Source organism: Carassius gibelio, chromosome A3 (assembly GCF_023724105.1).
Source record: "Carassius gibelio isolate Cgi1373 ecotype wild population from Czech Republic chromosome A3, carGib1.2-hapl.c, whole genome shotgun sequence".
NCBI lineage: Eukaryota > Metazoa > Chordata > Actinopteri > Cypriniformes > Cyprinidae > Carassius > Carassius gibelio.
The window spans coordinates 33,819,537-33,839,408 of NC_068373.1; the positions used below are offsets into that span (position 1 = coordinate 33,819,537).

Genomic DNA, 19,872 nt, shown 5'->3' on the forward strand with positions numbered 1-19,872 from the left:
ATATTTGTATACTTGCTACATTAAGTATAATAAAAAATATACTTGAACTTAACTTAAGTATACTTAGTAAAATAAACTTTAAGTATACTACTTTTTCGTAAGGGTAAATCAAGATAGAATTGTCATTTCTGGTTGAACTATCATATATTTTCTTTCCATGAACTTGTTGGGCTGTTTTTTCAACAATCCCATCGAAGCAAAGCTGAACTGGTCGTTCAAAAGTACTGATCTCATTCATACTTACCTCACACAGGCTCAAATAGGGTTTGTTGACGTCTAACATTGGCAGATTTCCCAAAAGTGGCAATGGTTTTGGCCCTGGAGGTTCATTTTCGTCTCTCTGAGACCGGAAGAACAGGAGATAAACAGCTAAGAGCAGAAGCAAGCAGCAGATTAATGTTCCTGTGCTGGAAACCTGAAGAAATGCCTCCATGAGAGCCATGTTCACAGAACAATACCCAGAAGACCTTGAGGCTCGTGCAGTTCAAAGGTAGGATAGGTGAAGTGGGAGTGGCTACATTTGCTCTTGGAGGAGGAGACCAGTTTTGTTGTAGATGTACAGTAGATTACAGTTAAAGCAACAGTTCAAAATATTTTATCATTGTAAATTTGAAATCCCAGATTAGCAAAGATTGTTCATCCAATTATGAAAATACAACTTTAAGTTTATTATCTCATTAGCAATATTATTCTTATGTATATTAATATAATTTAATTTAGTCTTATCTTAAGTGGTTAAGATATTGTTGTGTGTTAACATGTTTAAGAAAATGATTGAGAAACTTTTGTTAAATTACCATTTTTTTTACTACAAAATTGTAACAGCATAACAAATACAGAAAATGAAAAAAATACAACACATGCACCTGCTACTTAAGAGAAGTTATGCCAAAAACATAACTAAGTAGTAAAAAAGTAAAAAAAAAAAAAAAAAAAGGGTTTTTACACTTTTCTCATCAGGTTTTTGAAGTTATTTGCCAACTAACATTTTGTGCATTTACTCAGATCAAGCTAAATCATGACAGTTCTTACTCAAAAATCAAGTATCAGGAGCGTCTGATCACACACAGCTTGTGTGGAGACGGATTCAACGTTATTCCGACTACTCCTTTGAGATCCAGCTCATCTCCAGACACTCCAGGTGGAGTTGTGAAGCGGTAGCTCTGAAGGAGGGAAGTGAAGAACAGGAAGAGCTCCATCCTGGCCAAACTCTCCCCAAGACACATCCTGCGGCCTGAGAGAATAAAAAATGTGTTTAATTACAATTCAAATGTTTATTTCTTCAAAACACTGGGTGAATTTGAACGAACCTGCAGAAAAGGGCATGAAAGCATCTCTCTTCACAAACTGGCCCTTCTCATCAAGGAAGTGTTCTGGGTAAAAGCTGTTTGGTTTTTCCCATTCGCTTGGATCCTTCAAAACAGACGTCAGCAGAGGAACTACAGTGGTGCCCTACAAAATGAAGAGAAAATACCAAAACATTGATAATAATAATAATAATAATAATAATAATAATAATAATAATAATAATAATGATAATAATAAACTTTATTTTCTTTAAAAGTTACATCTCAAAGCGCTTTACCAAGGCATACAGAACAAATAAATAAATAAAAATACATTGAGATTGACCATCAGAGAAACATATCACATATATGCTAACTGGAAAAAATACGTTTTAAGAGAACATTTAAAAATACTAAGTGATTCAGCCTGTCTGATTTCAGTAGGAATAGAGTTCCAGAGTTTAGGTGTCACAGAAGAGAAGGTCCGGTCACCCATAGAGCGTAAACGAGTTACAGGAATAGTTAAAAAGCCAGAATCCGATGAACGAAGATTACGCATTTGGGTGTAGACAGTTAAAAGTTCAGTCAGATATTCTGGAGCTAAACCATGCAGGGCCTTGTAGCTAAGCATAAGAATTTTAAAATCAACGCGAAACCTGACCGGAAGCCAGAGCAAGGACTCCAAGACTGGAGAGATGTGCTCACTTGTCCTGGAACTTGTCAGGACTCTTGCAGCTGCGTTTTGAACATACTTCAATCTGCCTAAAGTAGATTTTGAGACCCCCGCGAGCAAAGCATTTCAGAAGTCTATTCGAGAAAAGACAAATGTATTGATCAGTTTTTCAGCCACTGAAAAAGACAACATGGGACGTAGTCTTGCAATGTTTCTAAGATGAAAAAATTATACTTTAACCATGTTCTGAACATGAGGAACAAAAGTTAAGTTTGAATAAAATGTCAACCCCAGATTTTTTAATTTAGCTTGAAACTCCATAATAGACCCATCCATCTTTAAATTTAAGATATTAGCTTTACGTATTTGATGGGGTGAACCAATCAGTCTTGTCACTGTTGAGACAAAGACGATTTTGAGACATCCATATATTTACCTCCAATATTCAATGTTCAAGAAAGGCAACAGCCGAATTGTAACCAGGTTTTGAGTGAATATAAATCTGAGTGTCATCTGCGTAAAAATGAAACTGAAGACCAAGGGATCTTAGAAATAGCCCAAGGGGGAAAATGTACATACTAAAAAGTAAGGGACTCAAAACTGAACCCTGTGGAAAACACCAAACTGCACTGAGCCAATATTGGACCTGCAACCACCCAGGGACACAAACTGCCTAAGATCTGATAGATAAGACTTGAACCAATTTAAAGCAGTGTCAGTAACACCAAAAACTTTTCCAATTGAGAGAGTAAAAGAGAATGGTCTACAGTGTCAAAAGCTGCGATGAGATCGAGTAAAATCAGGATTGACAAAGAGCCAGAGTCAGCAGCAATTAACAAATTATTGGTGACTTTAACCAATGCTGTTTCAGTACTGTGCAGTTTGCGGAAGCCAGATTGTAGGGGCTAAAAAAGATTGTGCAAAGTAAGATGAGTATTTAACTAAGAGGCCACAATTTGCTCAAGTACTTTAGCCAAAAAAGGCATATTGGAGATGGGACGAAAATTATTGATGTTTACCCAGTCGACGTTGGGCTTTTTGGTACAGGTTTTACAGCAGCAATTTTGAGTGCAGCAGGTACAACACCCGTGTTCAGTGAGTCATTTATTATACTCAAGACGACTGGACATAGTGATGCAAAACATGATTTAAACAGGCAGGTGGGTATTGGATCAACTATGGAAGTGGCAACTTTCATTTGTGAAACCACATTACCAAGAGAGACTGGGTCAAGTAAGCTACAATTTGAGAAAAAAGTGCCGGAAAAATTAAGGATACTAGGAGCAGAAGCAGACGCAACAGATGTAATGGATTTGTGTGCATTAGCAATTTTGGAACTAAAATGATCAAGAAATCCATTACAAAGCTGATCTGAGGCAGGTACATTGGAGGAGCTGTTACATTTGAACAGTTTGTTAATGGTTATTTTGATTATTTTCTGAGAGAAATACTGAGATCTGACAGATACAATCTCTGCCTTATATTCAAGTAAGTGGTCTTTCCAAGCTTGATAATGAACATTCAGGCCAGAGATACGCCACTTATGCTCCAGCTTACGACCCGCTGCCTTCCACTATTATATCAGGGAGCAGATCATACAAAGGCCACAGACCGGGATTTCATTGGTGCAAATAAGTCTAAACCAGACAAAAGAACAGTATTTAACAGAGAGATGTTGACCTCCAGAGGGTCTGATAAAGTAAGGCCACTTAAGGAGGATTCAATAAAAGCAAAGAAGTAATTGAGATCAATGGATTTCCAATTGGGATAATTTACAGTACGGAAAGGGTAAATGTTAGTATGCGACAGTTCCATACTAAAAAGAATAGCAAAATGGTCAGACAATCCTAAATCCGTGACAGAAAACTGTGATAAGAATGATCCATGAGAGATAACCAGATCTAAGGTGTGCCCCTTAATATGTGTGGAGCAATCCACAAGATTGATCTCTTGAACATGCCACACATGGTATCTTCTCTTGGCTTTATACATATTTATTCTTCTGACTGACCTTCTTGATGAAGTATCCATTGAAGGTAACGTCACAGCTGGTCATATGAGGGAGATTCAAGGGTACTATGTTTGCCAGTCTCTGGGTTTCATGAATCACAGCATCTGTATATGGCAATTTCTTTCTGTCTTCCACCACTGGCTGACGTCCACCGATCACTTTGTCAATCTCCTCCTGAACTCGATCTGCACACAAATAAAACACATATTTGTTCCTTTGGACACCATTGCATTCAGCACTGAGGAAATACTCTTCATATAACTGTGTTTTTACCCTGTATATGAGGGTATTTGGCCATAAGCATCAAACCCCAGCGCAGAGTCGTTCCTGTGGTGTCAGTACCAGCAACAAACAGATTTCCCACCGACATGAGAAGATTCTCATGGTGAAAGTACGAGTCCTTCTTGCCGGATTTCTGACAAGTTCAAATCCACAAAGCACAAAATCATCCTTTTTACTAAAATAACAAGTAAAACTAAATATATATTCAATATAAAAATCATTGCAAGTTTAGCATATGGAGCCCTATTTAATGATCTAAGTGCATAATCTAAAGTGCAGGTGCACTCAGGGCATGTCCGAATCCACTCTTGTTAGTTTAATGATGGGAAAAGGGTTGGCGCGCCTGGTTGCATGTTCTAAACGGGTTCTCTCTATTCTCTTGATGAGTAGTGGGTGTTTTTTTGGGTGTAACATGCAATAAACCAATTAAAGTATTATCTCCCATTCCCTATAAGAGCCAGTTGTGCATTGTGGACCCGCCTAAACTAACATGCGCTCTAAACAACAAAGAAAAAACATTGTGCGAGATTTTGGGGCAGGCTTGAGTTGGTCTATGGTGCTGTCTTATTCAACGCTTATATAACGCATCAACAATGCACCTGAACACACAGCACGGTCTCGAGTCCCACGGAGGAGATCGGAAGGATACAAAAGAGGAGTGACGTCAGTGAAGGAGGAAAGAGGACCAGGCCTGGATTTTATTTTGTGTTTGGTTTTAGTTAGTGCACGGCAGACATCCACGAGGCGCTGTCACACTGTTTTGTGCTTATTTCGTTATTAAAGTTTTGATTTAAATGTCCACCGGTTGCCGCCTCCTTATTCCTGTGATGATGAAGTTTTTATAGTGTTACAGGCTGAAACTAGCAAAAACATTTGAACCGCACGCCTATATTGGTTTACTAATCAAAGCTACTGGTTACTTTTTGCTTTTCCTGTATTTCTATGCTACATTGTGATTTCCATACCTCATCACTCTGTTTGTGGATGAGAAAAGAGTCGACAAACCCTCTTTGGTCATGTGGATTTAGAGTCTCCTGCAGTCCAGTGATTAATTTCACAATTTCTGCTCTATTTTTCTTCAAATTCCTCATAATAATCCTTTTGCTGTTTAGGAATGGACCCAACCATGGAAATATATTATATAGCTTATGAGTACATATTCAGAGAGAGGAAAGAAATATGTATTAATGATTTATAAAATAATTTCAGTCACCAAATAATTTCTGGTTAACATATAAATCCTACTTCCATACCATCATAGATGCCGATCCACTAACCCGAACATTTTCATTTGCTCTGTCGACTGTTTCAGTGAATCGAGGGTCAGTGTATTCAAATCTGCTGCCGTACACGATAGACGAGATGATGTTTGACACAGCGTAGTTCACAGGCTGTGTCGTGTCAAAGGGTTTCCCTGTGAAGAGGAAACAACAAAACTTCTCTCAATGGATCTTATGAACTAAGAACATAATTACATGTGTGTGTCTCAGCTTGTACCTTCCAACTTATCAAATTCTCCTTTCAGATATTGAATTTCCTCTATAATTTTCTCTTCACTTCCTCTCTTGCCCATCCCAAAGTCCCGAAGGTTGCTGAGAGCGAAGCGTCGCATTTCTTTCCAGTTCTCTCCATTGGAAAAGAGGATCCCTGATCAACACAAAACCATCAGACCATGAGCCTATTGTCCTAGGATAATAAACCATATAAGGACTGAACACAATAAGGTGGTAAATTATGAACTGATTTAAATGCATGCAAAACATTTAGTTATTATTACCGTGACCATCATTAAGTATCCTGAAACCAGGTGTAATATCTCGCTCCCCAAACTCATCTGCATAGTTGACAAGAGCCTCTTTGACGGTTTTGTATCCAACTAATACCACAACTTTTTTAGGACCCAAAAACACTTGGAATATGTTCCCGTGGGTCTTGGAGAGCTGGAGGACACAGAGAAAGACATTAACAAACAAATCTCAAAATGAGAGGCTAGTATTACTGTTTGAATGTGTTTATGTCAAGTTCTCACCTCACAAAAGCTGTCAAAAGGTCTCGTTAGGTCAAGCGTCAGCAAGTTTCCCAATAGTGGCAAGTGTTTGGGTCCCGGTGGCTCTTTCCCTTCTTTCTGAGATTTGTAGTCTGAGGAAAGGTGAGATAAGAGCAATAACACCAGCAAAGCTCCCAGTAATGTACCTGCGACACCTGGAATATACAGCAGAGACTCAACAACAGCCATTTTTCAGTTCTGCAAAGACACTCTGTTGTCTTCAAACCCTTATAATAAGTACAAATGGGAGGAGCCTCGAGTAAACCCAGGGAGAATTCCTCATTCAAAACAAAGTAACCATGAGAATATAGAGCTGTTATAGTTGCATCAGCAGCTTGATACATCTTCACTGAATGATCAATTCAACTAAAGCCATAAAAGTATGCAAGTAAAAAAAAAATGTACATAATATTAAACACCTATTTCATCACATAGAGGTAATATAACCAAACAAGCTGTTTGTTTTGTATGATACTGTATATACAATGAGATTGATTCGATTTTTTAATTTATCCATTTTATCATTTTTAGCCACAATGATTTACAAAAGAGGAATGATTTATTGGGCTAGGCATACTATACAAGCAGGTTAAACTGGTTTGCATTAAACACATGCACTTTCTAAATAGACATGACAGCCAATCCTGTTTCTGATTGGCTGAAAAATCTGGGCTACTCCCCCGACTTGATTTCTTGGGCTTCGTTTTCGAGAAAACACAATGAGAGTTACCTTCCGATAACGAAATGTGACTTTAGCTGGGTTCCGATTTCTGAGAGGATTTTTTTTCGGGCAAAAACATTCAACATTCAGCCAAGATAATCAGCTTATTTTATGAAATTGAAAGGAAGTTACTGCTTCACAACTCCACCTGGAGTATCTAGAGATGATATTTTATGCTTGAATCGTGTTGAAATTATTTGGTCTTTGAATGCTGATCATGATGCTTCAGGGAGAAGAATTATCTGATATGAAGCACAATGCTGTGAAAGTCTCCAACGATGAGAAAAATAAATAAAAGAAAGGTGTTTAAAATATATATATATATATATATATATATATATATATATATATATATATATATATATATATATATATATATATTTTTTTTTTTTTTTTAATTGGCATATAAGACATATTACTTTTTATTGTAGGCTAATATAACTCTTAATGAATTAGCCTAATAAAAATTTCATGTCCATTTGGAAGCAATTGCACTTGCATCGGATGTTTCGGTTTTTTCGATTTTTAGGAAAGGACATATAGTGCAGTACATATAGAAAATAAAGTGCAGTACATAAAGTACTTGATGTTAAAAGAGTTATTAATCATGATACAACACACACACACAAACTTTGACATGGTCTTACTCAATCAATACTAAAGATATCAAGGTTTATTTTCACAATGTTCTTTACATTATGTGTGTTGATGTATGTGGTTTTCAAAGAGAGGGTCACAAATTATTCATAATTTATTGATTCATTGATTTAACATAGTCACACATGTAACAGTTATCCTAATTTAAGACACATGGTCTAAAATGCATAGCAAAGCACTCAGATTTTTTAGAGAATAAACTAAATTAGCCAATGTGCGCAGGCAGTAGCACAAAGAACTATAGTGTGCTCTATGGGCACAATGTATTTAACACAATTAATTTTTTTTTATTAAATAATGGTATACCTGACTTCAGCAAGACATATACTATGGAGCATACTATACTATGAAATACACTCCACAAATACACTTCCCTTAAATACTCAGACCAAACAACAAAGAAATCTTCAAATCAGTTGTTCTTTAGGTTGCCGTGATCACATCAGGGTCACACCTGGCTGGAGATAAGCATTCTCACAGACCCCTATAGGGGAACACACCCCATTCTCAGCAAAACACCATTCTACAAAAGTTTTGAGTTCTTGGCATTTCTCTGTCAACTTTTAGTGACCCGGACCATGTACCCAGGGGGGAAGGATGGGTGAAGGGACCAAATTGCAAATGTTCTTTCGTCTAGATCTTCATATCTGATAAAATCATTGCGAGAGTTCCTGAGAGTTTAGCTTCACAAAGAGATCAAAGCCCTTGTTTTGTGGTATGGCATTTGCATTGTGAGAGTTCCTGAGTGTTTGGCTTCATAAAGAATTAATTTCATGAGTAAATAATTTCATTCCTTTCAACAACAAAAAAAAAAAAAAAATCCTCCATGCTCATTGTTCATTATCTTGAAAATAGAAGTTATATCTCGGTCAATAAACTCCTCGGCAGTTTTTTATCCAACTGGACCAAAAAAACTAACCACTGTAACTTTCTAATATTTTTGTATTCTATCCGTTTTCATTTCTTCTCAGTTATTATACAATTAACAAAATCAAAAAAGACCTCTAACACGAGTTTGCTCTATTCTTTTTATATTGTATCTGTCTTCTTTTTTTTAATTATATTTAAAAACTCCTTGCTATGTTTACTGTGTTAAGCTACTGTAACTGAGACTTGTTATAGCACTTGTATATCATTGCTCTTTTTGTAGATTTTGATTGCTTTCACTGTCCATATTTGCAAGTCACTTTGGATAAAAGCGTCTGCTAAATGACTAAATGTAATATAAATGTAATGTGATGACATAAAACAACAATCACCCAATGCATTCTAAATGGAGGTGAGAAGGTTTCTGGTTTTTTTTTCTGATATTTTCTTCATTCAGGAGCGTCTGATCGCACACAGCTTGTGTGGAGACGGATTCAACGTCAATCCGACTACTCCTTTGAGATCCAGCTCATCTCCAGACACTCCAGGTGCAGTTGTGAAGCGGTAGCTCTGAAGGAGGGAAGTGAAGAACAGGAAGAGCTCCATCCTGGCCAAACTCTCTCCAAGACATATCCTGCGGCCTGAAAATATAATTATTCAAAATGTATGACAGCATTAGAGTGAATGTGTGCATATTTTGAAATAAAAATATATTTGCAAGAAGTTATGCAATAAACTTCAATTCTTTTACTGTTTTTTTTTCTTTTAACTAAATTCCTTTAAATAAAAAAAATACCATAACTATCAAATACTGCTTTGACCTCCCTAATGTGGACATGGTTTGGGCCTTGAGCTGAAGTTTCACTGTACCTGCAGAAAAGGGCATAAAAGCATCTCTCTTCACAAACTGGCCCTTCTCATCAAGGAAGTGTTCTGGGTAAAAGCTGTTTGGTTTTTCCCATTCGGTTGGATCCTTCAAAACAGACGTCAGCAGAGGAACTACAGTGGTGCCCTACAAAATTGAGAGAAAAGATCAAAACTTTAATCTTCTCTTGGCTTTATATGTATTTATTCTTCTTACTGACCTTCTTGATGAAGTATCCATTGAAGGTAACATCACAGCTGGTCATATGAGGGAGATTCAAGGGTACTATGTTTGCCAGTCTCTGGGTTTCATGAATCACAGCATCTGTATATGGCAATTTCTTTCTGTCTTCCACCACTGGCTGACGTCCACCAATCACTCTGTCAATCTCCTCCTGAACTCGATCTGCACACAAATGAATTTTTTTTTGTTGCTTTTGACTCAGACTTAAATTCAGCATTGAGGTCATAATCTTCATATGACTGTTTTTACCCTGTATATGAGGGTATTTGGCCATAAACATCAAACCCCAGCGCAGGGTCGTTCCTGTGGTGTCAGTACCAGCAATAAACAGATCTGTCACAGACATCATAAGATTGTCCTGGTGAAAGTATGAGTCCTTCTTGCCTGATTGCTGTCAAATGCAATCCACAAAATGCATATTTATTTACCAAATGAATATCTGATTATTACAGTAAAGGGGATCATCAAAAATTTTGTGGAGCAATAATTACATACCTCATCGCTTTGTTTGCGGATGAGAAAGGATTCGACAAATCCTCTGCTGTCATGTGGATTCAGAGTCTCCAGAAGTCCATTGATCAACTTAGTCATATGTTGTCTACTTTGCACAATATTTTTTACAATAATCCTTTTTTGTTTTAGGATTGGACCCAACCACGGAAATATATTATAAATCTAGAAATGCAATTCAGAGGCACAAGAAAGACTGAATGACAGATGTTCTATAGAGATGCACTTTGTTCCTTTACTACATTCCATAGCATAATGGTTGAAACAACCAACATGGGTTCTTCCATTTCATTTAGCAATATCAAGACCATTGGTCTATCTGCTCTTTCTGAAGGACTGGACAATTTCTTCATGAGCAATGCTTTCTCTAGATGACTTGGTTTCTTATTTTAACGAGGGATTGCACAGTGTACTCGATACACTTGCACCCTTAACACCTAAATCTTATTACTACTATAATATAATTGGGTTAAATTAAGGGAATACAAGTTCCTTGTTTAATACAGTAAATAATATCTTAAAGCCTCCTTAAACCCTTCCTTCCCATCTACACTCACCTAAAGGATTATTAGGAACACCATACTAATACTGTGTTTGACCCCCCTTCGCCTTCAGAACTGCCTTAATTCTATGTGGCATTGATTCAACATGGTGCTGAAAGTGTTCTTTAGAAATGTTGGCCCATATTGATAGGATAGTATATTGCAGTTGATGGAGATTTGTGGGATGCATATCCAGGGCATGAAGCTCCCATTCCACCACATCCCAAAGATGCTCTATTGGGTTGAGATCTTGTGACTGTGGGAGCCATTTTAGTACGGTGAACTCAATGTCATGTTCAAGAAACCAATTTGAAATTATTCAAGCTTTGTGACATCATGGTGCATTATCCTGCTGGAATTAGCCATCAGAGGATGGGTATATGGTGGTCATAAAGGGATGGACATGGTCAGAAACAATGCTCAGGAAGGCCGTGGCATTTAAACGATGCCCAATTGGCACTAAGGGGCCTAAAGTGTGCCAAGAAAACATCCCCCACACCATTACACCACCACCACCAGCCTGCACAGTGGTAACAAGGCATGATGGATCCATGTTCTCATTCTGTTTACACCAAATTCTGACTCTACCATCTGAATGTCTCAACAGAAACAGAGACTCATCAGACCAGGCAACATTTTTCCAGTCTTCAACGGTCCAATTTTGGTGAGCTCGTGCAAATTGTAGCCTCTTTTTTTCTATTTGTAGTAGAGATGAGTGGTGCCCGGTGGGGTCTTCTGCTGTTGTAGCCCATCCGCCTCAAGGTTGTGTGTGTTGTGGCTTCACAAATGCTTTGCTGCATACCTCGGTTGCAACGAGTGGTTATTTCAGTCAAAGTTACTCTTCTATCAACTTGAATCAGTCGGCACATTCTCCTCTGACCTATAGCATTAATAAGGCAATTTCGCCCTCAGGACTGCCGCATACTGGATGTTTTTCCCTTTTCACACCATTCTTTGTAACCAGCCTGTCTGGCACCAAAAACCATACCACACTCAAAATTTCTTAAATCACCTTTCTATCCATTCTGATATTCAGTTTGGAGTTCAGGAGACTGTCTTGACCAGGATTACACCCCTAAATACATTGAAGCAACTGTTATGTGATTGGTTGATTAGATAATTGCATTAATGAGAAATCGAACAGGTGTTCCTAATAATATTTTAGGTAAGTGTATATTCATGTGATAATTTAATGACCTTTAATACTAAAATTGTTAATATTCAACAACAATTCATTTCTCAAAATAATGTGGTATCTGATCTGTCGTATTTATAGATTCTCTTTTGTCGCTATTTTACAGTATCGAAATTCCAACTGTTGATGAAATATCAGGTTTTATTAAACAATCTAAGTCTTTCACTTGTCAGTTAGATCCACTCCTCAGTCACCTGGTCAAAGCTTGTTTACTTTCTCTATCAGGTATATTAGCTGATAATATACACTTATGTCTCAACTCTGGTGTGGTTCCTTCATCTTTTAAGGTTGCAGTAATCAATCCAAGACTTAATAAACCAGGAGCTGACACCAATAATCTAGCTAATTTTTGCCCGATTTCCAATTTGCACTTTCACTCAAAAAAATTTATAAAAAAATTGTTGAATCTTATGTTCATTCCCATCTTTTAAAAAAATAATAGTCTGTTTGAAAAATTACAATCTGGTTTTCTGCCGTTTGCATAGTACAGAGGCTGCTGTTGTAAAAGTTGTCAATGATCTGCTGATGTCAGCCAATTCTAGACTTTTAACTATACTTATTCTACTCGATTTAACACCAGCCTTTGATACAATTTCTCATTAAGTTCTCTTAGTTAGACTACTCTGTATACTGTAGGTATTACTGGAGTCCCTATTAGTTGGTTCAGATCTTATCTCTATGGGCAAACAATTTGCTCAACTTAAATTCAGATAATATGTTTCACCTGTTATAGCTGGTGTTCCTCAAGGCTATGTTTTGTGCCCTCTTGTATTTATTATTTAATTACTACCCCCTTGGTAACATTTTTAGGAAATATGGCATCAATTTTCATTGATATGTTGACGACACCCAGCTTTATTTATTTTCTAAGCCAAATTCTACCCTTCTACCCAAATTCTACCCTAAGTTCGCATAACTTTCTCAAGCTGAATATTGACAAAACAGAAGATATCCATTACATTTATTCATTTAGCTGACGATTTATCCAAAGTGACTTACAATTGCTATATATATATATATATATATATATATATATATATATATATATATATATATATATATATATATATATATATATATATATATATATATATATATATATATCAGAGGTTGCACACCTCTGGAGCAACTAGGGGTTAAGTGTCTTGCTGAGGGATTGGTGTCATTAATGTCTTACAGTGAATTCGAACCTGGGTCTCTCACACCAAAGGCTTGTGCCCTATCCACTACACCAACACCATCCCCATTTTAATGTTTTGTCAATATTCAGCTTGAGAAAGTTATGCGAAAACTAGGAAAGAAGGGTGTTTTTTAATTTACTTGGCAGTCAGTTGGAAAGTCACAAGCCTCACGGTTTTCATTTAAAATATCCTAAATGGTGTGCAGAAGACAAACAAAGCTTTTACAGGTTTGGGATGACTTGGGGGTAAGTGATTAATGACATTTTTTTTTTCTTTTTTGGGGGGGGGGTTGAAAATCCCTTTAAACCCTTTTTATGGGATCAGTGTGACTGATTGTTTGCTATGGACTTAAAACCTTAAATAAGCACAAATTATTGCATGCATCTTCTCTGCTGCTGTGGTTTCAAATTCTATAAAACTACTTTGCTTGCATAGTGTTCATGTAGCCTAGTGTTATGTCATTTTAATACGGTTTGTGACCACATATTTACACACATTTTGTTTTACCTCAATGGGGTATATTTTCCATTTATTGCATACTTGAATTATCAGTAACATGATATTGAACTTGATTAAATTGATATTGTAATTTCAAGAGTTGTAATGGTGTATGACATGGTTTGGTAATGATTTTTTTTTTTAATTTGTAGATCAGTACATAAACGTCTACACTAATCTTATTTACTTACTTTTGTGGAGTTTTATTTTTAAGGGCAATCTGTATTTTTACTCAAGTACAGTACTTGATTTGTGTACTTCATCTAACACTACAAAACAGGTCCACATGCATTATTAATAGATTTTTTAAAGCCTCTTGGTAGTTGACAAACCAATGTCATATAGACCAATGTCAGCATATAAAGCATACATACCATCATGGAAGTCGATCCAGCAAAGTAAACATTCTCATTTGCACTGTCGACCATTTCAGTGAATCGAGGATCTGTATATTCAAATCTGCTGCCATACACGATAGATGAGATGATGTTTGACATAGCATAGTTCACAGGCTGTGTCATGTCGAAGGGTTTCCCTGTGAAGAGGAAATGACAAACTGTCTCTAAAAACATGAATGCATGTGTGTACGTGTCTCAGCTTGTACCTTCAAACTTATCAAACTCTCTTTCGAGATACTGAATTTCCTCTATGATTTTATCTTCACTTCCTCTCTTGCCCATCCCAAGCTCTCGTAGGTTGCTGATAGCAAAGCATCGCATCTCTTTCCAGTTCTTTCCATTTGAAAAGACGATCCCTGTTCAAAAAAAAAAAAAAAACATCTCAGAATCCCAACAACACTAGTAGAGAATGCTCATGCAGTGAGTCAAACTTACTGGCAAACAAAAATGTAAAAGAAAAGAAAATGTTCTGCCTACATATACTCACTGAAGACATTTTTTTTTACATTTCAAGTCAAAAACTTTAATGCATTTTTGTTTTTTCATTGTTTAATCGGCTGTTTCCCACTCACTTGTGTATGACTCCTTATAACGAGCTCATATGTGTGCCAAGTTTATTTCATTTAATTAAGTGATGTTTTAATAACAAATTTCGGGAGGAGCACGCGCAGATAATTAAGACGGCCGATTCATCATCAGTAATCACATCTATCTATCCAATCACTGAAAGAGAGAACCCCTATAAATAATCAAAATCCTACCTTCATTATTTCTAGTCTTTCAGCTTTCAGTTCGCTCCATTTGTCATCTTATCACAGACCCAATTTCCCATCCAATGAAGAGAACTATACCTAGGATTTTTTTTTTTCAGATCTGCCAGCCCCATGATCAATCCTACCCCACCAGATACTGCTGCCGAGCACCAGGCTTTGTCGCACCTGCATCTCTTCTCGACCAGCCACGCACTGTGGCCAAAAGACCGTACAAAGCCACTAGCTCACCTCGCTCGTCACCACCATTTTCCCGCACAGGCCTTCAATGAGCCTGGGCCATGCCCCAGATCTGAGCTTTCTTTCTTCCGAAGACCATGTCTTGCAAATTAATTCATTTTCAGGTGAAGTTTTTCACAGCTAAAGTTTGTTAAACAACATTACGACTCAATTGTGTCTGATGTTCACTTTTTAACCATGAAGCAAATGAGTTTATCATCCACAATGAAATGTCTGAAAGTATTACATTTGCTTTACTGTGCATATACAAACCTCTTCCTTCTCTCCATCTTCCACCACATCCCTACCCATCCCTCCGAACAATCTCGCCTTGGAACCACCCCCCGTAGTAAGCAACATCAGGACACAGATTTTTCTCAGAAGGCAGAGGCCTTCAAGACTTACGTGCCGTCAGAATGATTACATATCAAAGAAGCTCACCGATCCCTCATCTGCCAACCCATTTAACGCCAGTCCAGCCCTGTTCACACAAACTCCTGACCCACCATAGCAAGTCCCCTTTATCATCCCCTAATCCATCAATAATTACCTATCCCTACTCCTGCCATCCCAGCAGCATCCCACTCCTGCAGGAGCCTTAACTAATTCCCACAATGCCGCAGCAGTGTCCACTCCCACAGGAGCCTTTTCTGTATTTCTGTCCTGCCACAGCAGTGTCTGTTGTGCAAACTTCATACAGCTTAAACTGTACATTATACTTCTTGTTACAATTATGGTAGAACCATCACCTCTACCACAAAAGACTGCTTTGTAAGTAATCTTCCTGATGTATCCCAATTCCTTAGCATATCCAAAACCTCAGACCAACTTGATGATGTAAAAGAAAATATGGAGAAATAAAGCATCAAAAGGTGTTGACTCTCAGAGAAACTCAGAGTCAACCTACTCAGAGTTTACTGAACTTGCACAATTCAGCTGTTCTGAATTCAAAAATTCTGAATGTCCCATCTCAGAGTAAGTCAACTCAGAGTTCAAATTTTAACTTGTTACTAGTTTAACTAGTTGGTGGAAACTCCTTTTGAAACGGGTCTATAGCACCATCAACAGGGAAACAACAAAAAAGTGCTGAAACACAGTATATATATATATATATACATATATATATATATATATATATATATATATATATATATATATATATATATATATATATATTGAGCTGAACTAATGGATAACTATGGAAACTAACGAACAGATGAGTGTAAATGGGAAAAAATAAACAACAAACTTGCAGGGTAACATGAGGGGAACAAAGCAATAATGAAGACACAAGAAACAAAACAAAAAAAAGAAACAGGAAAAAGAAACATCCTACCATTCTCATCATTCATTATCCGGAAACTAGGTGCAATATCTCTGTCGCCAAACTCTTCTGCATGATTCACAAGAGCTTCTTTGACTGTTTTGTATCCAACTAAGACAACCATTTTTTTAGGACCCAAAAACACTTGGAATATGTTCCCGTAGGTTTTGGAGAGCTGGAGGATGCAGAGGAAGACATTTACAAACAAATCTCAAAAGGTTAGGCACATGTTTAAATGTGTCATGTTCTCACCTCAAAGAAGGTGTCAAAGGGTCTCGTGAGATCAAGGTTCAAGAGGTTCCCCAACAGTGGCAGTGGCTTGGGTCCTGGTGGCTCTTTCCCTTCTTTCTGAGATTTGGATCCAGAGGAAAGCAAATACAAACCAAGAAGCAACAGTAAAGCTCCCAGTAATGTACCTGTGCTGGAAAACTGCAGCAGTGAGTCGACAACAGCCATTTTCTCTCTGAGGCACTCTCCTCAACTGATGCACTCGCACATTTATAGCAGCTGTGTATGGGAGGGTCCTAAACCTACAAAAAAAAAATTAAATCCATGACAAGAAAAGGTTGGTGTGATTAGCAGGTATGTGTCATGCTGTGATTATTTGGCAATCTTCTTCAGCATGTTAAAACAGGACAGAAATGTATAACATATAACATAATATAACAGGCCATAAAACCAAAACTTTAGTTTGAACACAATCTTTGCACCAATATATTGCATGCTTTTCATTTTATATATGCACTTAATATTGTGATATTTTCTCCAATTGACAATAATCAGCACATAATGAGCATGTCTGAACTATAACACAGATATCTGTGACCTTTATTAACCTTTAATCCTGTGTAATCTCTCATCTATACCTTATGATGTGTACAGAGACACCCATGTTTAATATGTAATAAAACAAAATTATAAAAAAAAATGTTATAAGCTCTATTTTTTATTTTGTGTGCATTATTAACTTTATAGGAATTAAATCAGACACACACACAAATCATCCGTGTTTTTGGATGAGTATTAAAACCAAATGGATGGATTTTACCAAAACTGAATTCAAGATTCCTTTTCTGTAATAAAACAATCAAATTCACTAATCTGAAAAGAGGATCTAAAGCTGGCCCAATTTCACCTCTTCCTCCTCATGAGTTCATGACTCCTCACAGCCTCTCCTTCCCTTCGGGTCTTAGTCTTCTACAAGCTGTTTTAAGTGTGGTCAATATAAATACTTCAGGTATGACTGGAATATGGTTTCACCCTAGCATCAACAGAAAAGAGAAGAACAAAGAAAACAAAACCTGTTCTACTGATGTGGGAGATCCCCCATTAAAGATCTTCGATAACATTTGCTTTCATCGCTAAAACTAGGTGTGTGACTTTTTGACATTAGACTGATTATATCTCACATATCACATTCAGTGATAATGTGTTTTATATTAAAATTGTCCTTATAAAAAATCACCTTGGAATTATAAGGTTCTATCTGCATTCGGAGCCGTTTCAAGAAATTGAGCTTTTAAGTTTTTGCATTCCATATATTGATGTGGGAGATAGGGTTTCTTTCATACAAAAGTGCCAAAATGTACACAATTTTAAAGGTCCCATTTTTCGTGATTTTTTGAAGCTTTGATTGTGTTTACAGTGCACAATATAATATCTGTTTCACGTGTAAAAAAACACAGTATTTTTCACACAAATGTGGTTTTATTAACAAAGTTCGGGAGAAGCACGATCAGATAATCATCCAATTTGGTACAGGTGCATCTCGTTTAGCTAATCATCTTATAGCACGCACGCGTATATATATCCAGTCTTCCTACCTCCTGTCCCACGACAGTTTTTCGGCAACCCTCCTCCACCCCAACTCCTCACTTCTAATCTATTTATCCCAAATTGGGATAGGGGGAGTTATTTGGGTTCGGGCTATGCTCCGGGCCCGGACCCCTCCCCCAGGACAGCACGCCAAAATATGCCTACTATTTGCCTTCAGATTAGATGTAAGGGTGAACTCGTGAATTCACCTGCTGTTTTCACTGTCATAAAAATGGGCTGATCACTTCTTGTTCTATAGAGTTCCTCCTTCAGAAATAGGTAACAAGTTGTGATTGTGCCAGCGGTCCCTGTGTAGTGATTCGATACCAGCTTAGAGCATGCGGCCCTCCTGTAAATACGATTGGGCTAGAACACACGTGCTGGAGATGTACTTATAATCACAGGAGCGTTTTTACTGAAGAGATGCGCATGAAATCGCATTTGAATTTTTTGTACAGCCCTAACATCTATTTAACAAAGCTAAACAGTATTGCCCTTTGTGTAATAAGATACAGAAACTGTTAAATGCAACAACTTAAATAATAAAATACACTTACCGATTGTGGTCCATAAACAACGCCTTCTTCCAGACAAAGAGGGAACTGCTCCATCTTTCAGGAATAATCAATTCCTCATTGTCATTGGGATATTTCCCCAAAACCTTCAAACTGGCTGTTATTAAGCCTCTCATAAAAAAAAAACACACACACACACAACTTGATCCCAAAGAACTAGTTAATTATAGACCAATCTCGAATCTCCCTTTTCTGTCCAAGATAATAGAAAAGGTAGTATCCTCACAATTATATTCCTTCTTAGAAAAAAATGGTATCTGTGAGGATTTCCAGTCAGGATTTAGACCGTATCATAGTACTGAGACTGCTCTCCTTAGAGTTACAAATGACCTGCTCTTATCATCTGATCGTGGATGTATAGTCTCTATTAGTTCTGTTGGATCTTAGTGCTGTGTTTGACACAATTGACCACAACATTATTTTGCATAGACTTGAACACTTTGTTGGCATTAATGGTAGTGCATTAGCATGGTTTAAAACGTACTTATATGACCGCCATGAGTTCTTAGCAGTGAATGAAGAGGTATCATATTGATCAAAAGTGCAGTATGGTGTACCTCAAGGCTCAGTCCTAGGGCCGCTACTCTTCACGCTTTATATGTAACCTTGGTAGATATCATCAGGAAACAAGGTGTTAGCTTACAGTGTTATGCTGATGATACTAAGATCTATATTTCTTCATAGTCCGGTGATACACAACAATTTGAAAAACTAATGGAATGCATAGTCGATATAAAAAAACTGGATGCTAGTAATTTCTTACTACTAAATTCTGAAAAAAAACAGAGGTGTTAATAATAGGACCTAAAAACTCTGCATGTAATAACCTAGAACACTGTCTAAGACTTGATGGCTGCCCTATTAGGAACCTAGATGTGCTATTTGATAGCAATCTTTCCATAGAAAGTCATGTTTCTAGCATTTGTAAAACTGCATTTTTCCATCTCAAAAATATATCTAAATTACGGCCTATGCTCTCAGTGTCAAATGCAGAAATGTTAATCCATGCATTTATGACCTCAAGGTTAGATTATTGTAATGCTTTATTGGGTGGTTGTTCTGCACGCTTAGTAAACAAACTACAGCTAGTCAGCTAGTCCAAAATGCAGCAGCAAGAGTTTTTACTAGAATCAGGAAGTATGACCATATTAGCCCGGTCCTTTCAACACTGCACTGGCTCCCTATCAAACATC

At 37.2% G+C, this 19,872-nt stretch overlaps 2 protein-coding genes across 4 annotated transcripts in view; both read right to left on the reverse strand.

Annotated features, from left to right (window-relative positions):
* LOC127956667 (cytochrome P450 2K1-like) overlaps nt 1-19,872 on the reverse strand; it is a 75,947-nt gene that overhangs the window by 11,522 nt on the left and 44,553 nt on the right. The window contains exons 1-9 of one of the 3 annotated variants that reach the window (XM_052554812.1): nt 6,282-6,557; nt 6,030-6,192; nt 5,750-5,899; nt 5,506-5,666; nt 5,218-5,397; nt 4,244-4,385; nt 3,971-4,155; nt 1,311-1,452; nt 245-402 (exon numbers count right to left, since the gene is read on the reverse strand). In XM_052554812.1, coding sequence (XP_052410772.1) covers nt 245-402; nt 1,311-1,452; nt 3,971-4,155; nt 4,244-4,385; nt 5,218-5,397; nt 5,506-5,666; nt 5,750-5,899; nt 6,030-6,192; nt 6,282-6,488 — 1,488 coding nt within the window. In that variant the 5' untranslated portion in view covers nt 6,489-6,557. Of the gene's footprint in view, nt 1-244; nt 416-903; nt 1,235-1,310; nt 1,453-3,970; nt 4,156-4,243; nt 4,386-5,217; nt 5,398-5,505; nt 5,667-5,749; nt 5,900-6,029; nt 6,193-6,281; nt 6,558-19,872 lie in introns of those variants that run through there. The other 2 variants (XM_052554792.1, XM_052554801.1) reach the window with 2 other exon arrangements.
* On the reverse strand, nt 7,679-16,756 carry LOC127956674 (cytochrome P450 2K1-like). The gene is made up of 9 exons (XM_052554827.1): nt 16,542-16,756; nt 16,302-16,464; nt 14,183-14,332; nt 13,953-14,113; nt 10,148-10,327; nt 9,902-10,043; nt 9,630-9,814; nt 9,415-9,556; nt 7,679-9,185 (listed from the first exon to the last, which is right to left on the reverse strand). The coding sequence occupies exons 1-9, from the start codon at nt 16,743-16,745 to the stop codon at nt 8,998-9,000; spliced, it is 1,515 nt and encodes a 504-aa protein (XP_052410787.1). The 5' UTR covers nt 16,746-16,756; the 3' UTR covers nt 7,679-8,997.

Coding starts and splice junctions, on each gene's coding strand:
- LOC127956674 (XM_052554827.1), bottom strand. CDS start 16,745: ATGGCTGTTGTCGACTCACTGCTGCAGTTTTCCAGCACAGGTACATTA. Junction 16,465..16,541: donor CCTTTGACACCTTCTTTGAG/GTGAGAACATGA, acceptor TGCATCCTCCAG/CTCTCCAAAACCTACGGGAA. Junction 9,815..9,901: donor CAAATACCCTCATATACAGG/GTAAAAACAGTC, acceptor ATTTGTGTGCAG/ATCGAGTTCAGGAGGAGATT.